The 24,754-nt window shown below is 47.0% G+C and overlaps 1 protein-coding gene across 4 annotated transcripts in view; it reads right to left on the reverse strand.

The window, feature by feature from the left end:
- The window catches only part of RASGRP1 (RAS guanyl releasing protein 1), an 85,417-nt gene that overhangs the window by 35,463 nt on the left and 25,200 nt on the right, over positions 1-24,754 (reverse strand). The window contains exon 3 of one of the 4 annotated variants that reach the window (XM_079768912.1): positions 6,947-7,052. In XM_079768912.1, the coding sequence (XP_079625038.1) occupies positions 6,947-7,052 (106 nt within the window). Of the gene's footprint in view, positions 1-2,987; positions 3,264-6,946; positions 7,053-24,754 lie in introns of those variants that run through there. The other 3 variants (XM_079768913.1, XM_079768914.1, XM_079768915.1) reach the window with 3 other exon arrangements.

Consider the following 24,754-nt stretch of genomic DNA (forward strand, 5'->3'; position numbering starts at 1 on the left):
GCTGGGAGGCGCCCGTGACCCCACGCCCTCATCCCCTCACAGAGGCCGCACAGGGTGTCTGGCTGGGAGGCGCCCGCGACCCCATGCCGCCATCCCCTCCCAGAGGCAGCTCAGGGTGGCCGGCTGGGAGGTGCCCACGACCCCACACTGCCATCCATTCCTGAAGGCAGCCCGGGGTGTCTGGATAGGAGGCGCCCAGGATCCCACACTGCCATCCCCTCCTGGAGGCAGCCCGGGGTGTCTGGATGGGAGGCGCCCTCAACCCCATGCTGCCATCCCCTCCCAGAGGCAGCCCTAGGTGTCTGGCTGGGAGGCACCCGCGCCCCCCAGGGAGCAAGTCAAGTACTGATGATTCTACCAAAGGAAAAGTTTAGAGAAAGAGAGGATAGAAAAGGAATAGAAGGAGAAAAGTAAGAAAGGACAAAAGATGAAACATCAAGAAAAAGAAAGAGAAGAAAAAAAGGAAGAAACAACCACAGGATATCACCTTTCCAAGTCTCATGAAATTCCTGTTTAAGGAGTTTATTTTATGACTCTTTTAGTTTGGGTTTACATTTTTACTGTTTTGTCAAGACCACAGCAGGTACACTGTCCAATATGTTTTTTTTAAAATAAATTTTATTGATTTTTTACAGAGAGGAAGGGAAAAGGATAGAGGCTAGAAACATCTATGAGAGAGAAACATCAATCAGCTGCCTCCTGCAGTATGTGCCCCCAACCAAGGTACATGCCCTTGACCAGAATCGAACCCGGGACCCTGAGTCTGCAGGCCGACACTCCATCCACTGAGCCAAACCAGTTAGAGCTGTCCAATATGTTAAAGAAAAAACCCTATCTAATAAAGAGAGAATATGCAGGGGAGGGCATTTGGGGGTGACCGGACTGTCAGGGGAGAACAGTTGGAGATGATCTGGCTGGCAGGGGAGCAGTTAGGCGTCGATCAGGCTGGCAGGGGAGTGGTTAGGGCAGTGATGGCGAACCTATGACACGTGTGTCAGCACTGACACGCGTAGCCATTTCTGATGACACGCGGCAGCATGAAACATTTGCTGCTCCTGAGGATGAAACATTTGCGACTAGAGTCTTGGAGTTAGTTTTTTCCTCAAAGTGACACACTACACGAGTTATACTCAGTTTTTTGGCAAAGTTTGACACACTAAGCTCAAAAGGTTGCCCATCACTGGGTTAGGGGGTGATCAGGCTGGCAGGCAGAAGTGGTTAGGGGCAATCAGGCAGGCAGGCAAGCAGTTGGGAGCCAGCAGTCCCGGATTGTGAAAGGGATGTCTGACTGCCTCTTTAGGCCCGATCCCTGTCGGGCCTAAAGAGGCAGTCAGACATCCCCTGAGGGGTCCCAGATTGGAGACTGTGCAGGTTGGGCTGAGGGACACCCTCCCCCAGTGCACGAATTTCGTGCACCGGGCCTCTAGTCCTAAGAATATGAAAGAATAGCAGATTTCATCAAGTTCACATGTTGAAGAGCAGCGACTGTCAACCTTTTTCATCCCATGGTACATATTAACTGATTACTAAAGTTCTGCAGTGCACCAAAAAATATATTTTTTGCCAATTTGACAAATAAAAAGGTATAATTTTAATTCATTCACACTGGACAATTATTATTGTGTTGGCTGTTGTCATTTTTTGTTTGTTTGTTTGACAATCTAAGGAAACAGAAGTCAGAGCTCCTAACTAAATAGTCAGGTATTGTATGATTTAAAAAGTCTTGAAGCACATTGGTTGAAAATTGCTGCTCTAGAGCTTAGATGGAAAGAATATTCACTTAAAAGAAATGCAAAATCCAATCCAGTGATGAACCTGGGCAGGCCCTACCATCTTCCACCAACAGAATGAGCAAGCAGGCCATGTAGGCTGTGTGCCCTGCAAGACTCTGCCCTCTTTCTCATCTAAAAACTGTGCCATAATAACTGCAATACAGGTCTCATCTGCAGCCGGGCCCTGAGATGAACCCAGGGAGAAGCCAGCAGAGATCTCAAGTAACCAGGACAGGAGTGGCCTTCCTTCAGTGGGAGTGCATACTGTACCCCTGCAAAACTCAGAGTTAACTACAGCCAAGTAAAAGACAGCCCAAACATATTATTGATGCTTTTATTAGGAAGGCATCTGTGTAGTTTGAGATTTTATATGGCTATAAAGTTTAAGAGTATATTAGAATGATAGCACGGAAACTCCAATTTGGAATATATAATTAATTGTGGTTTTTAACTTGAAATCTTATTAAGTTTATGCACTGCTTTGACACATCTAAGATAATGTTGGCTTTCCTGTTTATAACTTTAATCTACTAGAGTTATAAAAACTATTTCGAATTCAGGGAAGCCTCTGAAGTCTTTAAAAATAAACTAAAATGTAAAATTCATAATTGTTTAAAACCATTGGGAGTATTTAATTAGCATTTTACAAATTAACCAAAAAATTTTCAAGGCCCCTTAAAAATATTTGGTGGAACATGTGAGACTTATAGAAAGAATATGACTTGTAAGCTAAAACCGGGTCCCTAAAGAAAAACTACGGTTATGAAATTTGTACTTTCAATAAAATTAATTTTAAGAACATATTTTAATAGATTTACTGCTTATAAAATCTGTCTTTGACGGCACCAAAACAAAACCACACCCACATCGACAAATGAAATAGAAATTAAAATAAGCCCAGCCAACTGGCAAACTTCATGAAGTAACAGGTTCGGACACCGGCCTTTCTTTGGGCCTAAAAGGTAGGAGTAGAAATGAGATGACTTTACATGTCTTAATGCCACATCGCTAAGAAAATGCACCCCCTGAACGCAAAGAGGTTCACACAGAAGGCACGTTTTAGATAGATATGTCTTAGATTCTATATTTTCATTATTTGACCAACTTGTTGAAATGTTTATTCTTCCTTTAATAAGGAAGGCACAAAAACCAATCTATTTTAAAACAACTAAACGGACATATGAATCAACATGGTGCCCTTTATGTGGAGTTTACCTTCCTCTGGTGGTTTCTTATCCTCTTCAAATAGGGGGCGGGTAGCGTCTGCAAACCCAGTGGTCTACAGCCAGGGGCTGAGCCTCTGTGGGCATGCGGGATGCCAGGCCGGATGGCAGGACCTCCCAAGGCCATCGGAGCCCCGATGCATAGCAAAGGCAGCCCATAGTGAGGCAGGGCACCCGCTTTCTCACTTGAGGAGCTGGAAACCAGTGCTGATGACACAGGCCAGCAACAAGAGGCTTGGGCAACTGCGACCTGGTAAAGGTCCCTGTTGCTGACAGTTCAGGCCCCACCCCTCTTCCTTCCCTTCACGGCTGGTCCTGTGCCTGGGAAGTACCCGGGCAGTTCTGACTGTGCTCTTCAGGCATCTGAACTATTCAAAGCATGTTGTTGTTGTTGTTTTTTTCTCTTTTTAAACAATGGAAAAGCAAGAAACCATCTGAGCTTATTTTATTAACAATTCTATTACCTCCAAGCCAGAACAGGGGAACTAACTGTGAAGACAAAATAGTTTTGCCTTTAATATTTAACCTGGGTTTCAATGACGGGAAATCTTACTTCGCATTCCCTTCTTAGAATCCCTCCCCCGACCCCAGACTTGAGCAAAGCCCAGGTTTCTCACCTAAAGGTCCTGACAGATACAGAAAAAGTATCTCAGTGTTTTGCATCCACAACAGTGCAACATTCATCGAGCCCTACCATGAGATGGCCACTTAGCTAAGTTCTAGAGAAACAAAGATAAATACACCTTTGGTTCCTGCCCTTGAGGGGACACACAGTTTCCTGGGGGAGACAATTCATAAATAGGTAAGTTACAATATGGTGTGTGTATATAGGTTGAAACTATCTATTTTCTCTTAAATTAACTTGTAATTTAATTAATTTTTCAGTACCCTTGCAAAATTCCATATTACTAACACAATTCAAACTACAGCAACTAGACACAAAGGTTTTGAGTTTTCCTTAAATGTCATCTATAAATACCAGAGAATATAGGTATTACATTTCAAAACTTGCAAACTGAAGTTGAGGCAGATCAATGTATTTAGTTAAAGGAACAGAATGAAAAGCTCCTCAAGGCAGATGAGATGACACCCAGGCAGACACGAGAGAGACACTGACCACTTATATGATACAGAATGAGAGTCACCGGAATTAAATAGGTTTTCACATCAATGCCACTATTTTAAAGCACGAGATGTATTTTCCAAGGGGGAGGGGGTGGAGAGGTCAGGAAAGATTTCAGAGGGTCAGGAAAGAATTTGCTAGGCTTGCAGTGAGGAAAAGGCGCTCCAGACCAGGAACTGGTGAGGACCCATGGCAGTTGGGGCGTTGAGAAGCTCAGTGTGGAGGGGAAAAGGTTTCTTTAAAAATTATTTTATTTTATTTTTTTATTTTAAAGAGAGAGGAATGGAGAGAGAGAGAGAAACATCAATGAGAGAAATATCGATTGGCTGCCTCCTGCACACCCCTGCTGGGGATGGAGCCCACAACGGGAGCATGTGCCCTGACCAGCAATCAAACCAGTGACCTCTTGGCTCCTGGGTCCATGCCCGACTGCTGAACCACACCGGCTGGGCAGGAAGGGTTTCTGGGAGCTGCAGGACAAAGCAGGAGAGACACTGCATTGGGTCAGACCCTGGAGGGCCGTCTCCTGGCAACTGAGGAGTCTGACGTCAGCCCTAGTGGGCAGGCTCTGAAGCAAAGGCTACCCCCCTTCTTAGGAAAGTAACTTCAGAGGATGACAACGAATCGGGGGCGGAGTGGGGGCGGGGAGAGAAGGCACACAGGTGAGAAGACCCTGGGACTACGGCCAGCCGGCCAGCCGTGGCATGGAAATGCAGAGGAGAGACCAGATGAGAGTCATTTCTGAAGTCAAACCCTGGGATTGGGTGACGGCCTAAAGGAGGTGAGAGGCCGGAAGGAGTCGAGGGCGCTTCTGATGTGGTTTAGGCCACTGAGTGGGTGATGACACCATTAACTGAAACTGAAAATGAAAATACAGGTGTCAAAGCAGAATTAACGGGGTGGTAGTTGGGGAGAGGGGGTGGTGAGTTAATGAGTTAAGTTTTGAACATATTAAAATTGATGTCCCTACAGGGCAAACTAGCCCAAACTTTTTAAAGAAATGGCTTGGGTTAGAGACATATAGACTCGAAAGTCATCAACACAGAGGAATGGTGGTGAAAATCCTGGTGAGCCATCGCCCAGGGAAGGAAGAGGAGTGAGAGAACAACCAGGATGCTATCCGGTAGTTCAGAGGCCCTCAGAGAAGATGCGGGGTGGAAAGCTGGAGGGGTGCCGGGAGGAAGGGGAGCCAGGAAGAGGCATTCCGGAGCCCTGGGGGGCGGGTTTGGAGAGGCAGGGGTGCCAGCAGTGCCCAGGGCTTCTCTCAGCGTAAACCCGGACAGGACGGAAAAAAGCCATTGGGAGGTTGCTGGTGACATCAGAGGAAAGTCTGAGTGCAGGGGTGGGGGCCATGGCTGAATTAGGAGTGGGAGGGAGCCGAAAGATTGGAGATAGTGGGTGCAGACTATTTTAAGAAGTTTGCACATCAAATTTCTAACCCTAACAATGGAATGAAGGGGAGGTGGGGCTGAGAGTTTATTTTTAGGATGGAGGCATTTCGATGTGTTTTAGGCTGAGGGGCAGGTGCCACTGACGAGGCAGTTTAAGAGTACAGGAGAGGGGAGGTCACTGATGGGGTAGATTCGGTGACCAGGGGCAGGAAGGGGGGAAGGGGAGAGGCGTCCATTCGCCGTGTGGGTGGGCATCTCAGGTACAATGTAGTCCTTAGACCAACAAACAATTTTTCCAGTGAGAAATACTTCATCCCTGGCACTGTTTAGAATTGCTGGTACATGGAGTTAATAAAAAGCAGACCAACTCTGAGTCGGTTTTATTACGGTTTTAAAATTCTCTGCAGATGAGACACCACTTATTACCTGCGCCTCTTATGACGTGAACCCCTCCCAATGCCCCGCCCTTGGAAGGCCCTGGAGACACCTCCTTTGAGAGGAGAGGTAAAGATATATAAGTGGAGTGGGGGCGGGCTGGAGGGGGTTAATGGGGGAACAAGGGGGACATACACAATACTTTCAAAAATAAAGAATTATTTTTTAAAAAAGATATATAAGTGGGTTTAGAAAAGGGATTCGGCCCCGATGGGTATGGATGTGTGTGTGTGTGTGTGTGTGTGTGTGTGTGTGTGTGTGTATGTGTGTGTGAGTGCGCACCTGCCGTAAGATGAAAAGGTAGGGTCAGGAGAGGTGGTGAAGATGAGAAGAGCTACAAGTCATGACTCAGAGCCGGGGATCTGGGCTTCGGGTGCTAAACAGTCTCACCCGCCCACAGGTTCTCTTCGGAGGCCACAGCTTACAGTGCCATCAGCGAGAGGGAGAGGGCAGGCAATTCCCCACCCTGCTCGGTTCACACCCCACAAGAAGGTGACAGTCCAGCTGGGTTTGCTGCCTGAGGCAAAAGGCACCAGCAGACTCCAGTTGCTGTGGCACCAGGAAGCCTTGGCCAGAACCTGGGGAAGGTTCCAGAATTGGTCAGGAAAGCCAGAATGCATGTCATCACTTGAGTCATGCTTGCACCCTTGTCAATCTGCACAGGGCGACTGTGAAGTTGGATGAATCTACAAGAAAAGTATTGTTACTAGCCAGAGAAGACTGTTTGCATGCTGATTTCTTGGACTGCTTCCCCAAGCAATCAGCATCAATAGCATTACCCTGCCCAACCGAAGGTACACATACACATGTATGTACACACACACACACACACACACACACACACACACACACACACACCATGCCCCTGAAAGGATGTGTGACATGTGAACCCATTTACCACTCAGGATTATTCCAAACCAATCAAATTAAAGCATACTTCCGATTTCCAGCTCCTCTGCGCACTCCCACGTGGGGCTGCCGGTGGGGCTGCGGGAAGGATATAGGGTGATCACCTTCTGGAGCAGCTCCGCAGAGGAAATGATAACTCGGTGCATGGTCAGCACGACTTGCAGCAGTTGGTTACTTCGACACAGGTTTCCATCTGCATCTGGAACAGAGAGAGCAGCATCTGAGCGAGGCCCCAGAGAGAGACCAGCCCTGACCACCTGCCATTACACGACGGTGCAGCCCCGCGGGGGTCCCCAGGCACGGTGCTTTTCCCTCACTGCCGCTGGCGCCACACTCCCTCCCTGCCTTGCTTTTCTTATCCTCCTGCTGTATTCTCCCCTTCGCAAAATGTCCATTTTGATGCCCATCACCCACCCACCGGGAGGTGGTGGAATCTTGGGAAAGGGGTAAAATTCGCACCAGTGCCCCCGAAAGCAGAGGCAGATCCAGGTGTTGTGGGGCCCAAAGTGCATATGATGGCGGGTCCTTCCTAGGGTCACAGTCCCAAAAGCACAGTGTTAATAGATGTCAGTTAAAATGCCTTACTTTTGGAATTGGCCAAAACGTGACCATCTGAATACATGTCGCGGGCTCTCGCAGGGCCGCGGAGGGGCTCTGAAACCAGCTCCCCTAGTTTATGGGCGGGATGCCTCTGCGGGGCAATAAAGGAGGAAGACGATTGGGCAACAGTACATTTGGAGATTACGGGTGAGTTACAAGGATCCATGATGCTTTATATCCAAACGCATGGTTAGCGAGGGTTTCCAAAGCCCAGCTGATGTCACATAATAAGATGCATTCTATACACTGGCATTGGGTATAAAGATTTCTCTTGGAGGGGTTTTCAAAATCTTTTCAGTAGTGATGGCATCAAGTACTAGGGACTGTGCCGGTCCTTTGCTGCCAGACCTGCTCTCTGTCCTTCACCGTGGACTGCATCACCAGTGCCAGCTAGCTTCCAGCTGTGCTCAGCCAGGAGGAAGCATCAGCAAGCGATGGGAAAAGAGAAGACAGGCCAAGTCTTTGCCCTCCCTTCTCTGCTCTGCACCACTTCCCTGAAAGGAGCTGCAGGTCTCTCCCACGAACCATCCCACTGGTTGGTCGCTCGTGACTCCTGCTTCCCTTGGGATCTATCACGGCTCATCTCCTTGGCCCGTGGTCCTAAGGGTAGCAATGGCTTGTGGCTGTTCACAGTCTCTGGGTGCAACATCTGTTAATTCTACTTTGTCTCTGTAAATAGCTCCTTCATCTATGTGTCTTCAATTAAACAAACCATGTGAATTCTATTCTCTGTTGGGAACTTGAATAATTCCGCATAAACTATAAAATGAAAGAATAAACATGAATTGCTTTATCATTGATAGCTCTTTAAAATAAATTATACAGAAGGCGTTGTCATTTTCCTTCGTTCCAAGTGTGCCAAACTGTAAGTAAAAGACACAGTGCATTTGGACTCAGGATTCAGAAGTCCTCGCTCCTTCTCAAAAGATGACCTAAAGCCATAGTTCATTGAGAAAATGGAAGGACGCTGACAGGGTCACTCACCTTGCCATCACCACTGAGTTACCCACATTCCATCTCTGCCTGCTGTTCCCATGGGAGGCCATGGCTTCCACTGAGTTCTGGGTCTCCTTCCTCAAGGACTCTGATCCTGCCTTCGTCTACTTTCTTCCCCGCATCATCAACTTCTCTCTCTCTCTCTCTCTCTCTCTCTCTCTCTCTCTCCTACTTTATTCCCACTGGCATTTAAGTATGCATCAGAGTCTCCTATTTAAAACACAATGAAATAAAGCAAAACCTTACACTGGCATCCTCTCTAGCTACCTCTCCATTTCTCTGTTCTCCTTTTCAGCAAAACCTCACTGTCATTAATTTATCAACTCCTATTCCTTCTCAACCATCCCATTCTGACTTCTAACTCCATCATTCCACTACGTATTGTATTTTCAAGGTCACCAACCAGCTCCACCAAACCCTGTGGTGTATGCCTCTGTCCTCAGCTTACTTTATGACTCAAGTTGCATTCAAGCCAACCCACGTTGACAACTCTCTCTTTCCTGGAACACTTTCTTCTCTTGGCTCCCGTAACATCGCACTTTCTCAGCTTCTCTCTCAGGCTCTTCTTCTGCCTCTTCTTCCTCTGCTGAGCTTTTAAATGTCACTGTACTCTGTGGTTTATTCCTCCCACTTCTTTTTTCTAACAATTTTTAAAATTCAAAACTTCTTAAAATTTAAATTAAAAAAAATTAACTTCTTTTTTTCCTAAATGAACTCATCTAGTCCTTTGGCTAAAATACCACCTATATGCTGATGACTGCCCAACTTATATCTTCAGCCCTGAGTACCAAATTAGTCTTTCCAACACACTTGGCAAATCCACTCAGATGTCTGGTTTCAAACTTAACTCATCCAAACAAAACTCTCGACCAGTCCCCCCGACCCCCACCAAATTCATTCCTCCTCCACTTTTCTTCATCTCAGCAAATAGCACCACCAACCATCCTCTTAAATAAAAAACCTAGGAGTCATCCTTCATGCCTCACTTCCTCTCACAGCCAATCCATCAGCAAGCCTCTGCTATTTCCATGGGAGGTCTTTCAAACGCTACTTTCAAACTATATGTCAAACCTGTCCATTCCTCTCCATCCCTGACATTTTATTGGTTGTAGCCATGATCGCAAGGCAATAGCCTAGATGCCCTTCCTGCTTCCACTCTATAGTCAATTCTCCACACAGAAGTTAGGAACGAGCTCTTAAAACCCATAAATCAGGTCATGTGTTTAATATACTTTAATGAACTCCATTATACTGGTAATAAAACTCAAAATCCTTACAATGGCCAATGGAGCTCCACAGGTTTTGGCCCCTTTTACCATTTCCCACTTTATTTCCTGTTTCATACCCTATCACTCCTCTCCACACCCTACTTATGCAATCAAATATACTACAATTATAGGGGTAACTTTTCAATTCAGTATCTGACAATATAGTTTTCATGACACAGCTTTCCTCACAGAGCTAGTAGTGCTCATATTCCCATGTAGGGTGGTAAAGAGCAGGAAAGACTGTGAATGTATTTGTAGGGCATTAGCATGTCCAAAGGAGCTATGGACACAGCCCCAGGCTTCTTTCGTGTGGACAGAATAGAATCTAAGGCTTGTGACTCAGCTCTTCCTTGTGGTTGGCGAGCATCTTTTAACAATGTCATTTCTAATTCAACAGCTCTGCAATGTTGCTATTGTTCATGGCGTACAGATGAGGAAATGAAAGCATGGTGACATCGGGTAATTAGTTCTGGGTGAAAGAGACAATGGGCGGAGGAGCTAGGAATTGCTCCAGGTCTGTCAGATTCCAGAACCCCTGCTCCTTCCGCTGCGCTCGGCTGCACTCGGCACAACCATTTCTTAGGATAGGGAACTGGAGGGTTAAATGGGAGGCCAAAGTGGATGAGCTAAAAGATCTCTTCCTGTCCTCAGGGTACAAGTCTAAGAGATGTCACTGGGATGTGGGATTGGGAGTCCAGTGATTTCTGAAAATCTCTTATAAGCCTTGGTTAATTGATATTGGTCATTAACGTTACCTTTAAAGTAAGAAGCATGCTGTGTCTAAGATTCACAATCATTTCACCTCGCACTCGCTTTTACTCAGTTCTGTGACGCTCCCCGCCGTGGCTTGTTAATCCTCAGGTGCTCTCTGTGGAGTGAGGGCAAGGCCAGGAGGGGATGACCCCTCAGCAAAGGGCGGCAGAGACGGGGCGGCAGAAGAAGCACCTGGGCACCTGGGTCCTGAACTCCCCTCTTGGCTCTCCTTTTTCAGCAGGAGAATGCCTTGGTGCCGTGGTCGGCAAACTGCGGCTCGTGAACCACATGCGGCTCTTTGGCCCCTTGAGTGTGGTTCTTCCACAAAATACCACGGCCTGGGCGAGTCGATTTTGAAGAAGTGGCGTTAGAAGAAGTTTAAGTTTAAAAAATTTGGCTCTCAAAAGAAATTTCAATCGTTGTACTGCTGATATTTGGCTCTGTTGACTAATGAGTTTGCCAACCATTGCCTTGGTGCATCACTTGCCCTCCTCCCACCGTGACCTCACCATGGATGCATTTCCTTCCTGACCCTCTCAGAATAAGCACTTCTTCCTTTTTGAGGGGGAGAGCCTCTTTTTGAAAGTCAAGGAGAATCTACCTCCCAGGCTGCTGGATTTTATTGATATTTTGATGTAATTGGTGTAAGGTGATTTAAATATTTCAATGAATAATTTCATTTTGTTTGCATCTTGAAGCTTTTTAAAAATGCAAGGTGTCAAACTAAAAATTCTAATAAGTAAAATGTGCAATGCATAATAAAATATGCAGATTTTCTCATCCCCATCTGCTTCTCCTTACACTTCAGGGGAAGACTTCTTCAAAGGGGTGAAAACGCAGTGGGTACAAAATGTCAGTCTTACACACTCTATACTTGTCTTGGAGAATAAAGGATGCTGCCAGAGAGCTATACAACTTAAAGATCCACCCAACCTGGGGACCATTTGTTCCTCAAGCAAACAGGAAAGTCACGTGGCTTCCAGACAGTCATTTGTCTCTGAAGCAACAACCCATTTTCCATCATTAGACTCAGTGGCAGCAATAGCGACATTTCATGGAATCACAGAATCTTGGGGTGGAAAAGACTTTAGTCATCTACCTCGACCTTCCATCCGATGCATCATTTCCTTCTAAAAGTGTTGCAGATAAGTGGCTATCTAGCCTCTGCTTGTCCCCTTCCAATGAGAGGATACTCCTTTTCTATATAGCAACTTCTCATTCTACTTAGATTAAAAACAGTTTTGGACACAATTAATCAACACTGATAATTAATCCGCTCTGTGCAAGGCACCGTCCCAGGTCCTGAAGGAGACCTGAAGAGCTACAAAAAACTCGCCATTGAGGAGCTCACAGTCTAGTTGGGGAATGAGACACACACCCAAGACACCAAACAATACTAGACAGTAAATATGAAGAGTGAAGCGGTGGAATAGTGGTCAAGTTCAGAGGGGAGAGATCCTATCCAGTGTGGTGGCTCAGTAAACATCTCTTGATATCCGTGGTGAGGTGACCCAGAACTTCAAGATTTAAGAGGCCTTATGATCCAGCCCTCTTCCTCTAAATCAGCCTGCACACTCTTTTTTTTTTCCTTTCTGTGGTTTAATCTTAAATAAGCTGCTTGCCCCTGAGAGCAATGAACTGCTCCCTGATGGTTAGAATCCTGTGACAGGAAATTTGCAAAGGGCTGCATGCCTGAACCTGCTTCATACTGACGAGAGGTGGGGTGACTCCTACAGTGGGAGCCTGTCTGGGGGATGTGGTGGAAACTACTCACTGCAAAATGGACACAAAGCACATCCCACACCAGTGAGACTCCAAAGCAGTCTTTCCTTCCCCTTTGTCTTGGTTTCCATGGAAATCTGCTGATGTGCGAAGGGATCCTGAGTATTCTAAAGGTAGATGTCAGAAATTGGTATATGGAGGGCAGGCAGGCTGTCAGCATAGGGGGCATAACACAAAATACAGGAGTGTCCAAAACAGGGCCCAGAAGATGGTAATGGGAAAGCCAGTGTCAGAAAAACACGCGGGCAGAGTTAGATCTGCAGCCTATGGCAGGGCTGACGCGGCTCTTGGAGGTCAACATCTTCATAAATCAGAAGACTGGCTCTGGGGGGAACCAGACACACACGACACACACACACATACACACACACACACACCCATACACACACACACCCATACACACACACACACACACACACACACACACACACAATCTTCAGGTATGACAATGTGGTAAATGCTTCAAAGAAACAAAACCTACTTGACAGCAAGACTACAACATTCATTAAATCCTGTGTGGAAAGTACACAAAAGCTGGCAAGCTGAAAAGAAGGTCACTAGTTTGTTCTTTGTTGTTTTTAGTGCCGACAGTTGCAAACGGGGCAGGAAGTGCATGTGAAGAACATGGCGATACATACTTGGAACTCTCATAGCTTCTACTATCCGAGCAGCTTCACACGGTATCCGCCACCAGCTTGATTGTTTCTGTCCCCAGCCCCTCAACGGGGGAGGAGAAAAATCAGAAAAAGCTACTATCTGCTAAGGATGGAGTCTCACTTCACAGGGCAAGTGTGAGAAGCAGTCTGGCTGCTGCCAGTGTTGTGCTGGGCAGTTTAAATAACAGTTCTCCTGGGGGTGGGTGAAGGGGACCCTGATTTGTAGTGGTTGCAGATTTCTGTGGTGTCAACACTGCCTTTACGTCACATTCCAAGCCACCAACGTGAAGCCACTGACTGTGGAGCTGGGGAGAGATGCTTGCCGTCAGCTCTGCATCCAGGTGCGGCTGCAGGTCTCAGCGCGGACCTGAGGTCACAAGGGTCAGTGCTTGCGTAGCTTCCTGTTGTATTCCTTCCTACCTGGGGTCCTGGCTCCCGGATGCTCCTGAATCACTGCACTCTCCACCTGACCCCTGACCTATGCCCTCTGGGCCTGGCCTGGTGATTCAGGAGTTAATCCCTATCAACAAATTCCTCTGGACTTCAAGGGTGAATCCTTTCAGATATGCATTGCATTGCGATAGGGATTTCTTGGAGTGGCTAGTGCTCCAAGCCAAAAACAAAAAATTGAATGTAAGGTGAGATTTGGGAGAAGTGAAGCTCCCAGTTTCTTATAAATCTAGCCCTGCTCTTGTTCCCTCTGGGACAAGCTGGTGTGTCTTGCCCAGGCCGATGGTGTGGGGCCTGCCACGCTAGTGAGGACATGTATGACTAGCCAGAACATTTTCTATTCCTTGGCCCAGTACAGTGTCCAGAAGCTCTAAGTATCTTGGTTATAATTAGCTTTTAATTATTTATTTGCAATGGCCAGGGGACATCATGATGTAGACAATACACAACCTCAATTTAACCATGACCTGCACTTTCAAACTTCTGCAACAGGCCTATAAGCAGTCTTAAAAAAGTGGAGAAGGAGCTGGTCAAGCTCACCTCTTTTTGCTCCCACCTAATCCCTGGGGTGAGATGATGGCCAAGGCCAGGGATTCAGGGAAGAAAAACCTGATGATCAACCCCCACACAAAGGGGATTTGGTCTAATCATGCCTCCCTCCACTCCTGTCCTGGAGAGGCCACCTGGGGAGACACCTGGTGAAGGAAAAGAGCCTGCGCCTCCCCCTTTGTTCTGTGGACACTGAGTCACTGTCCGGCTGGGTCAGAAGAGTAGCGGGAAGGGGAGGAGGGGCAGGTGTAGCCGTGACACAGCATCCAGATACACACACACACACACACACACACACCAGCAAGCACCTGAAATTAGCCAGCCCTGGAGAACCACTATTCTCCTGAGATGAGAACACCTGATAGCAGCACATCATGTTCTTAAAGCACTTGGGTTCAGAAACCCTTACCTGTGTTGAACACAAGTTGCACACCTCTGCAGTAGCAGGGACTGTGGGCTCCATTTTATTATTTTAAAAATTTTTTTTAAATTAAGGTCCTTATCCCCTCATTGCCCCCTCCCCACGCATGTCCTCACCCCCCTGTTGTCTGTGTCCAACAGACAACAGAGGGGTGAGGCTTAAATGCATGCATACAAGTCCTTTGGTTGATCTTTCCCCCTTACCCCTACCTTCCCTCTGAGGTTTGACGGTTTGATTGATGCTTCTCTGTCTCTGGATCTGTTTTTGTTAATCAGTTTATATTGTTCATTATATTTATGAGTAAGATCATGTGATATTTATCTTTCTCTGACTGGCTTATTTCACTTAGCATAATGCTCTCCAGTTCCATCCCTGCTGTTGCAAATGGTAAGAATTTCTTCTTTTTTACTGCAGCGTAGTATTCCATTGTGTATGTAGATATACCACAGTTTTTTAATCCATTCATCTGCTGACGGGCACTTAGGCTGTTTCCAAATCTTAGCTATGGTAAGTTGTGCTGCTATGAATATAGGGGTGCACATATCCTTTCTGATTGGTGTTTCTGGTTTCTTGGGATATATTCCTAGAAGTGGGATTACTGGGTCAAATGGAAGTTCCATTTTTAGTTTTTTGAGGAAACTCCATACTGTTCTCCACAGTGGCTGCACCAGTCTGCATTCCCACCAGCAGTGCACGAGGGCTCCTTTTTCTCTGCATCCTCTCCAGCACTTGTCATTTGTTGATTTGTTGATGATAGCCATTCTGACAGGTGTGATATGGTACCGCATTGTCATTTTGACTTGCATCTCTTGGATGATTATGACTTTGAGTATGTTTTCATATGTCTCTTGGCCTTCCTTATGTCCTCTTTTGAAAAGTATCTATTTACGTCCGTTGCCCATTTTTTATTGGGTTATCTTCCTTTTGTTAAGTTGTATGAGTTCCCTGTAAATGTTGGACATTAAACCCTTATAGGATATAACATTGGCAAACATGTTCTCCCATGCAGTGGGCTTTCTTGTTGTTTTGTTGATGGTTTCTTTTGCTGTGCAGAAGCTTTTTACTTTGATGTAGTCCCAATTGTTTATTTTCTCTTTAGTTTCCATTGCCCTAGGAGCTGTATTGTTGAAGAAATTGCTTCAGCATATGTCTGAGATTTTTCAGCCTGTGGATTTCTCTAATATTTTTATGGTTTCCTGTCTTATGCTTAAGTCCTTTATCCATTTTGAGTTTATTTTTGTGTATGGTGTAAGTTGGTGGTCTAGTTTCATTTTTTTGCATGTATCTGTCCAATTTTCCCAACACCATTTATTGAAGAGATTGTCTTGACTCCATTGTATGTTCTTGCCTTCTTTGTCAAATATTAATTGAGCATAGTGGTTTGGGTCGATTTCTGGGTTCTCTATTATATTCCATTGATCTATATGTCTGTTCTTGTGCCAGTACCAGGCAGTTTTGAGAACAGTGGCTTTGTAATACAGCTTGATATCTGGTATTGAGATTCCTCCTACTTTGTTCTTCTTTCTCAGGATTGTTGCAGTCATTCGGAGTCTTTTTTTATTCCAGATGAATTTTTGGAGAGTTTGTTCTAGGTCTGTGAAATGTGCCATTGGTATTTTAATGGGGAGTGCATTGAATCTATAGATTGCTTTGTGTAGTATGGACATTTTAATGATGTTGATTCAACCAACCCATGAACATGGTATGTTCTTCCATCTGTTTATGTCTTCCTCTATCTCTTTTTTCAGTGTCCTGGAGTTTTCCAAGTACAGGTCTTTTACCTCCTTAGTTAAGTTTACTCCTAGGTATCTTAATTTTTTTTGGTGTGATGGTAAATGGGATTTTTTTTTTAGTCTCTCTTTCTGTAAGTTCACTATTGGTGTATAAAAATGCCATAGATTTCTTTCTTTTTTAAAAAAATATATTTTATTGATTTTTTTACAGAGAGGAAGAGAGAGGGATAGAGAGTCAGAAACATCGATGAGAGAGAAACATCGATCAGCTGCCTCCTGCACAACCCCCACTGGGGATGTGCCCGCAACCAAGGCACATGCCCTTGACCGGAATCGAACCTGGGACCCTTGACTCCGCAGGCCGACGCTCTATCCACTGAACCAAACCGGTTTCGGCCTAAAAATGCCATAGATTTCTTGGCGTTAATTTTGTATCCTGCTACATTGCCGAATTCATTTATTAAGTCTAATAATTTTTTTGATGGAGTCTTTAGGGTTTTCTATGTACAGTATCATGTCATCTGTGAATAATGACAGTTCTACATCTTCTTTTCCAATTTGGATGTCTTTTATTTCTTCTTCTTGTCTAATTGCTATGGCTAGCACTTCCAGTACTATGTTGAACAGGAGTGGTGAAAGTGGGCATCCCTGTGTCATTCCTGTTCTTAGGTGAAATGGTTTTAGTTTTTGCCCATTGAGTATGATGTTGGCTGTAGGTTTGTCATATAAGGCTTCTATTATGTTGAGGTATGATCTCTCTATTCCCATTTTGCTGAGGGTTTTAAAGACGAGGAAACCAAGGTCTGTGCCTTGGCCATGGCCCCCAGGGCTGGTGAGTGACAGCTCCTGGACAGGAATGGCCATCGGGCCCCTAGCCTCGGGCTCTTTCCTCAGAACCTGCCTCTCCTTAGGGATTAAGAGACGAGTGCGGCGAAGACTAGTTATATAGGGAAGAGCTCTAACTTTCAGCCATCCATGCTACAAAGCTAAACCCCTATCCACTTCTCTTTCTCCCCAAGAAGCCCCACACCCATTCAGACCAACCTCTTCCCCCTTCTCGCTGCATTTATGGTGCATGTACTCTAAACATCTCTCTGGAGATCCGAACCCGTAGCGCCGCCACTTTTCATAACATCAACACAAGGCAGCTGTTCCTGACACCGCTTAGCTAGGACGGCTCGAAACCAGAGAGCCTGTGAGCCAGGGCTGTGTGGGTGAAAATACCAAGTCCCCTGAGAGCTCACAGCCCCTGCGCTGGCCCCTCTGTGGCAGACACTCCACTCCCTCAGCCAAACCAGACGGCAGCAGGCACATCCCTCCCTGGGCACGGCGCTTCTGCAGAAGCACGAAGCTCTGTGTGAAGGGTGACCTAGATTTTTTGGATGAGCGACTGCAATCTATAAATGTCTAACCAAGCGCATGAATTGCCTAAAGTGAAGAAGAGCTTTTAGCTGTGTTGCTTCTGCTGAGCAAGACACAGGCCTTCCTTGGGGATTGCCATCTCCACTAGACCTGTCACGTCTGAGGAATCGGGGGCCTTAGAAGTCGCGAGGGCAGCTGTCCTCTTGGGTTCTGCAAACTGGCTCCAGTTCTGGGGCTGGGGGTTGGGAGGCTGGGCTGGCACTAAGCAACAAGAGGAGGGAGGAGTTGGGGCGGCCTGGCAGACCCAGAGATCTGGCTGGGATGACTCCATGACCTCAGACTCTCAGAGTCGTTGCTGGAAGGTAGCACCCACTGAACTTCCTGGGGTGGCTGCTTCTCTGGGGCCCATTCGCTCTGGGAGCAATCACATGACCTGGACGGGTAGCAGTGAAGCTGGGGTTTGATTCTTCGGTGATGCAGCCTCGTTGGCTCACACACAGGGGTCATCCCCACCACAGCACCACAGGAATGTGCCTGGCGGGGCCAACGGGCGGCAGGGTCTGGAGGACACCGAGCTGCCAGCAGGTGGCTGGAGAGAGGCCAGCAAAGGAGGAGCGGACCCAAAGAAAAAGGATGCAAACAAACGGGGAGGAAGATCTGGGGCAGCAATTTAGGGAACTTCCTGTAAAACAAGGCTTTGCTGAGACTGGTTAGCTTCAAACTCCGCCTTCTCCAGAAACTCAATGTGTGGCTTCTTCCTAAGAGCCCCAGGTAACCCCATTCCAGTGTAGAACAGGGCTGAAGCCACTGGGGTATGTTGACATAAAATAGCAATATACTGAGCACAGTCTTAGCACAAATTGGGCTTTCACCATAAAAACTGTCCCTGGCTTATAGTTCTCTTCGGTGAAGAGTCTTGTGCCCAAAACATCATCATATCACCAGGCATCATCGCATGGATTACCTAAAGTGAAAAAGAGCGTTTAGCTGTGTTGCTGAGCCTAGTCTTTCGTGACTGAAGTTATTCTGAAAGTCTCCTGTCCCTTCTTTGGTTGTAGTTAGGATTCGATTACGTTTGAGGGCATGGAGAAAAGTGCTAGTCAACTGTGACACACTGAACAGTGAATGGTCTTATTTCCCTTGCTGGATCTGGAACACCATTTCACTCGTCTCATTGCTCCTGTTAGTCTCCAGCTATTCCAGATGGGATCTCGATGTTTCATGCAACACTGCCTCTAACCACCACTCAGAGAGTGCAGCCCTCTGTGGGTGTCACACTGCTCCTGCAGATGAGCCCGGACACGGCTTCCCCTCAAGGGTGGTTCTGGCTCCATTGGGGGCCGTCCAAACTTCCTGTCCCTCCTGGGTTTTAAGTGCACCCTGCCCTCAGACCTTGAAGACAGAAAGATTTCTTAGAGTTTACTGAGGTGCTGGAGAGAAACCCGCAGAAGGGCCTGGGGAATGACTGTGAAAAAGGGAATTGCACGGGTGGGGGAGGAGCCTCTTCCTATCTGAGTGAAAGAAGAAACTGCCCTCTACTCAGGAGCCAGGAGCCAAATAAGGATGTTTCAAACCACCCCAAGTCATGAGCTGGTGCCATGTCACCGTCTTACAGGAAAAGCCCAAATGCAACACCGAAACGCACAATATTGGTGCCAATTGGGAGACAGAAGAACCAGGAGAAGTAGTAGGTGCTGTGGGAGGAAAGGTAGCATCTGACTGAAGAAATGAACTATATTCAAAGGTTAGCCTGATTCTCTCTCCAAAACACCCACTATTTCTCCTGGCTCTTCTGTCTCTGTGCTGCTCTTTTTGTCCACATACCCGAGTGTTTCCCGTGCACCAGAGAGTCTTTGCATGTGTTAACTCTATGAGGTCGGTGGTCTACGGTCATCTAAGGATGAAGAAACAGAGGCAAAGGTAACTTTCCCAAGGTTAGCTGCTAAGTGGCAGACCTGGGACTTGAACCCAGACTGTGCAGCCCTGGGATAGTTCTGATCGTGTTTGAGCCTCAGTTTGCTCATCTGCGGAATGAGCGCTTGACAATGTCCTGCCCCCATCCCTCCCAGCAGGGAGATAATCAGGAGACCAGTCAAGATAAGAAAGCTTTCTTATCTTTTGGGGGAGAACAAAGTCTTGAACTGAGTCTAAACCACTGTGATTTCTGGTTGACTCGTGGGTCCCAAACATCCAGGCTGCCTGACAGTTGTCACGTAGGGACATGCAACCCTCAGTCTGTTGTCAAAGCACTAGTAACACACATTTATTAGTGCTTTCTCCCTGACTCCCCTCTCCTTGCACGTTAGTTCATTTGAGCCTCAAGATGACTCTGTGGGGTGGGTATTGTTATTTTATAGGCGAGGACCTGCCAGAAGTCACACATCTGATGAGTGAGCGCTGGGACTTGAGTCCTGGTCGTTTGCCTGGAGCCCTGCCCTTCCCACCCTCTCCCCCTGCTTCTCGTCCCGAGAGTGGTAAGGGTGAGAGGCACCCCCTTTGCCTTAGCACTTGCGGGTTTCTGGATCCAGCCTACCCGCTCAATGAGAAGACAAACAATAGTCACCACCCAACCAGGGCCATGTTACAGACACCCTCTCTACTTCTTACCACAGCTCTGCTTGGCAGATGTTTCTCCGTTTCTCATATGAAGAAACAGACTCAAGAGAGGGAAGAGAACTCATCAGAGGTCCCACAGCTAAGAAGTGGCAGGAAGGTGCTGCGGAGGATTGTCCTGGTTCCTTTATCATTCTGATTCTAGGGGGTTTTGGTGTGATAGTCCTGCATTGCCTTTATTTCTCTATATCCTTACCCAACGTGTGAGGGTATTTTTTCTAGAGAGAGTGGAAGAGAGGGAAGAGGTAGAGAGGTAGACACACACACACACACACACACACACACACACACACACACACACAGAGAGAGAGAGAGAGAGAGAGAGAGAGAGAGAGAGAGAGCGAGCATGAAAGTAGGCCAGAGATGGAACCTGCCACTGAGGTACGTGCCCTTGACTGGGAATCGAACCCGAGACCCTTCAGTTCCTGGGCAGATGCTCTAACCACTTAGAAACACTGCCCAGGGCCTGCATTGCCTTTTCAGTGGGGATCCTCCAAGGATAAGGCAAAGGTTGTGTCTATTTCCTATCGGTTCCTACAGCCTGTGATCCCCGGCTACACACATTACACGGCGGCCCTTTCCTTCACTCAGATCGTGGTTGGGAAGAACAGATATCAACTAGCAACCATCAGTAAACACAAAACAGCCCCTGCACACTAACTAAGAGGAGAGAGTTAAATGTCTTTGGAAGGAAGAAATAGCTAAGGCTTTGTATTCCCAGGATGAGACATGAGGGCATGCAGGGAACTAATAGTGAAGGAAAAACAACAACAGTTTTTAAGGAAGGGTAAAAAGAAGAGTCAATACACTATAAGGACAAAGCAGGAACTAAGATTTAGACTGTTCTTTCCAGGTGTGTTAATGTGCCTGGCATTTATTTCCATTGGCAGGTTCAGACAGAGCTGCCCTCTGACACACAACAGCAGCCAGGGGTCCCGGAGGTCTTCAGGAACCCTGGATTCTAAGGTCACGGTGCAACAGCGCAAGGCGTCCTCAAGTGAGAAAGGCTTCAAGTTCAGAAAGCCTTTTCTAGGCATTTGGTTTCGATTAGATCTTCCAAAACTTATCTACTGAAAAACTGACATTTTCAGGATAGAAACGGCAGAAGCTAGCATCCTGTCTGTGGGACCGAACAGCTTGTTTCTAAGAGTTCTCCCATTTGTCCTGTTCGACGGACACAAGCCCTTGGCCAGCTCCTGGGAGCCCGAGTGGAGCAGGGCAGAGGGAAAGCTGAGGCAGGGCCATCAACGCCACACACAAGCCCTGGAGATACCACTGAATAGACCTGCCTGATGTACACAGAACACTCCACTTTGCAAAACACTTTCACACGTGTGGTCTGCTTTGACTCCCAACCTCCCCGCGAGGCAGGCAGGGACTGTGCCTGTTTCACGATGAGAAAGGCACACGAAGGGATGTTCAATCGGTCCAGTCCTCCGATGGGTGGGGCCTGTGCTGTACCAGTTAACTAAGGTGAAGATCACCGCAGATAAGCAACTGGCCTAAGGGTAACGCCAGTGGCAAAGTTGGCGTTCCAGGCCTCGATGCCGCTATCACCAGCCCTGGGTTCTTTGTTGGGAGAGCGCTGTGCTGGGTACTGCAGGGAGCGCAGAGGCACCGGCTCCAGGCCCAGGAAGTGCTGGGTCCAGTGTGGAGGGAATACGGTAATGCCTGGAAACACATCGCCAAGGCGCTGTGGGCAAGGCGGAACGGCAGATTTCACTAGAAGCAATGGCTCAACCTTCACAAAGAGTGGCATCTGAGGTGGGCTTTGAAGGAGGGGTCCGATTTGGACAGACTAAGCTGGAGGGAAGGGTATTCTGGGTGGGGGAGAAATGGTTTCCACTTTTGGATGAGGGAGTTACAATATATTCAGGAGAAGATGAACAGTTTAGTTAGGTAGGGAGAGAAGTGTGGGAATGGATCAGGGTATGGGGACCTCACATACTAATCGGGGAGTGGCCCCAAGTCTGATCTTTACCTTAAAATTCTGCGACAGAAAAAGGAAAGCAGCATCCTCTCACCTAGTACCCTATTCAAATGGCTAGGCTGTTACACCTACAACCTGAGCCCAGGGCTCTTCAAGTGGAACATTCTAAAGAGCCTTGAACTTGATTGTAATTTCTACTTGCATATCTTTCCCTAAGTGCATAGCCCCTGAAGAGACACAGCCACCAGGGGAGGGCTAGAGAGAGAGTGAGTGTGTGTGTGTGTGTGTGTGTGTGTGCGCGCGCGCGCGCTTGCCGCTACAGTGAGGTCTCATCCCAGTATGACATAAAGGGTAGCTTTTGCTGAACTCAACTGATTTGTTGTTTAGGAAGCTCAGTTACTTGCAGCTATTCTTTTCCTCCCCCACTTTGCCAGTGTTAGCATCTTCACCCTCCACATCCTTCCCTGCCTGCTTTGGAAGCTGAGTAACTGTATGGAAGGCCATCCACGCTATAGGGAGCAATGACTCGAGGGTTTCCCAAGTCTGTCACTCACTTTCAGGCAAAGTCAGACCCCCCAAAAATGTACAAGAAGCCACCAAGGATGGGTTGGAATTAGGCAAGTCTTTGGTGTCCCCTGCTTAGCTGAGTTTTATCACGTGGGGTAAGTGCTGTTATTTCACCTTTGGTCCCTCATATGCACCAGCTGGTACATCTGTCCCTGATCCACGCTGTTGATTTAAATACAACTATGACCTTGTCGCCAGTCCAAATGGATTAGGGAAGACTGTGAAGTAGGTAAGGGCTGCCATGCTTTCCCCACTTGGTGAGTATTTCCCTTCACCTCCCACCCTCATGGCTACCCTTGGAAACCAGAGGAAAGACCATGTTAAGGTGTTGGAGACTTCAGTGCTCTTCAAGTCATATTTGCATAGAAATAGTCACTCTGAGAGGCGATAACATAACAAAACGAAAAAATTCACAATAGGTAAAATTTGGGGAATTTTCCCCCTTTTCTAGAGAGTAGGCTTTGGTGTTAATGGGGAGTTTCAGGGGAAATAAAAACAATGGTTTTGTATCTCAGGATGAATATGCTCTGGCTTATCCAGAAGCAAATAAATATATTAAATCTGACTTTAAGACATCCTGGGTAGGTTAAAAATAAACAAAACAATAATAAGCCAAACTCCCCCCACTCCCCCCCAACTAAATCCAAGTCCTGATTTCATAGCACATCAGGATGTCCAGGAATGGGGCACATAATTTGTCTTTTTTGAAATCTTTCCAGGGACCTGATGAGCAATCCGTTTGATTGGGCTGATTTAGCCCATTCCTTGCCCTGTGGTAGTAGGTCTTCAAGCTACGAGTGAGCCCAGGAAGACACTTCCGATTTCAGAAATCAGTGGGGCGGTCTTTCCGTTGTTTTCAGGGTTGGATACAAGGGAAGCGTTTAACAAATAGGGGATTTGGTGCCAGCATTGTCTGTGGTGAGCCAGGGACCAAGATAAAAATAACAGGCCTGGGCCACAGGCAGTTTCCTATTAGATATTAGCAAAGCAATCTCTTTCTCTCTCCCCCTCTCCCCACCCTCCCCCTCCCCCTGCACAGCCATGTTCTGGGATGATACTTTGTTCCTGACGCCAGAGACCCTGGTCCTTCATACTCTAAAAAAGAGGCGCCAGTTCTCCTGTGGCCTTCGGCACCCTTGATCTTTGCCTGTGGGGTGTGGACAGCTTCTCTCACCCCCCGGCCTCTGGTGTCTTGAAGAGGTGTCCACTGGGGTCTATCACTTTACAGGTGTGAATTAGCAAAGGGGCAACAGAAGCTCAATCCCAGAGGACTCCGTTCTGCCCTGGACAGGAGCATTGCATCCAGGACAGTGAGACATTTCTCTGTCCCTTTCCCGATACCCAACTCTTGGGTCTTTTACCACTGACAACACTTGTGCTGAGAGGACCCACGGTTATTCTACAGCATTTCAGGAACTCTGGTAAAACAGCTGGAACAGACTCAAAAGGATGATTAAAACGTGAGGGTTCTTGGGCACATTTCAATGAACCCGTCTTCTGAACTGCATGATCTTGTGAATTAACCTTCAAGTAATTTGCCATTTCACCTCTTTAGCACTTTTTTAAAAAATATATATTTTTATTTATTTTTTACAGAGAGGAAGGGGGAGGGAGAGAGAGCTAGAAACATTGATGAGAGAGAAACATCAACCAGCTGCCTCCTGCACAGCCCCACTGGGGATGTGCCCACAACCAAGGCACATGCCCTTGACCGGAATCGAACCCCGGACCCTTGAGTTCGCAGGCAGACGCTCCATCCACTGAGCCAAACCGGTTAGGGCACCTCTTTAGTTCTTGGGGTGTCCCAAAGAGTACTTCATTAGCAGCAGGTCACCTGATTAAATAAGGGGGGTTTTACCTCCCCGCCCTGCCGAGTGAGTCATCAGAAGGGGTCTCTAGTTTCTGAGTTACTAGACATTTGTCCCTCAGATTGCGGCCCTCGACGGTTTGATCACACACCATCGCAGCGGGGCCCAGAGGAGTAAACCGGCTGAAGCAGAAGCTAGTCATCACCACTTGCCACAAGCGGCTGCCTTCTAGCAAGCTCGACCGCATGGGCATGGATTGTGATATGATTTTTTCCTCACTTAAAGTTCCTAAAGAAGGAACTTCTGTCCTTGTTTCTGGTAGGCTGTTTTGGTGTCTGTTTGCTTTTTAAAAATAACTTTCTCTATCAAACCCCTTTTAAGATCTAGCATATTTCTATGACCCAATAAATTTC

The sequence above is a fragment of the Cnephaeus nilssonii genome (assembly GCF_951640355.1).
Source record: "Cnephaeus nilssonii genome assembly, chromosome: 4".
Classification (NCBI taxonomy): domain Eukaryota; kingdom Metazoa; phylum Chordata; class Mammalia; order Chiroptera; family Vespertilionidae; genus Cnephaeus; species Cnephaeus nilssonii.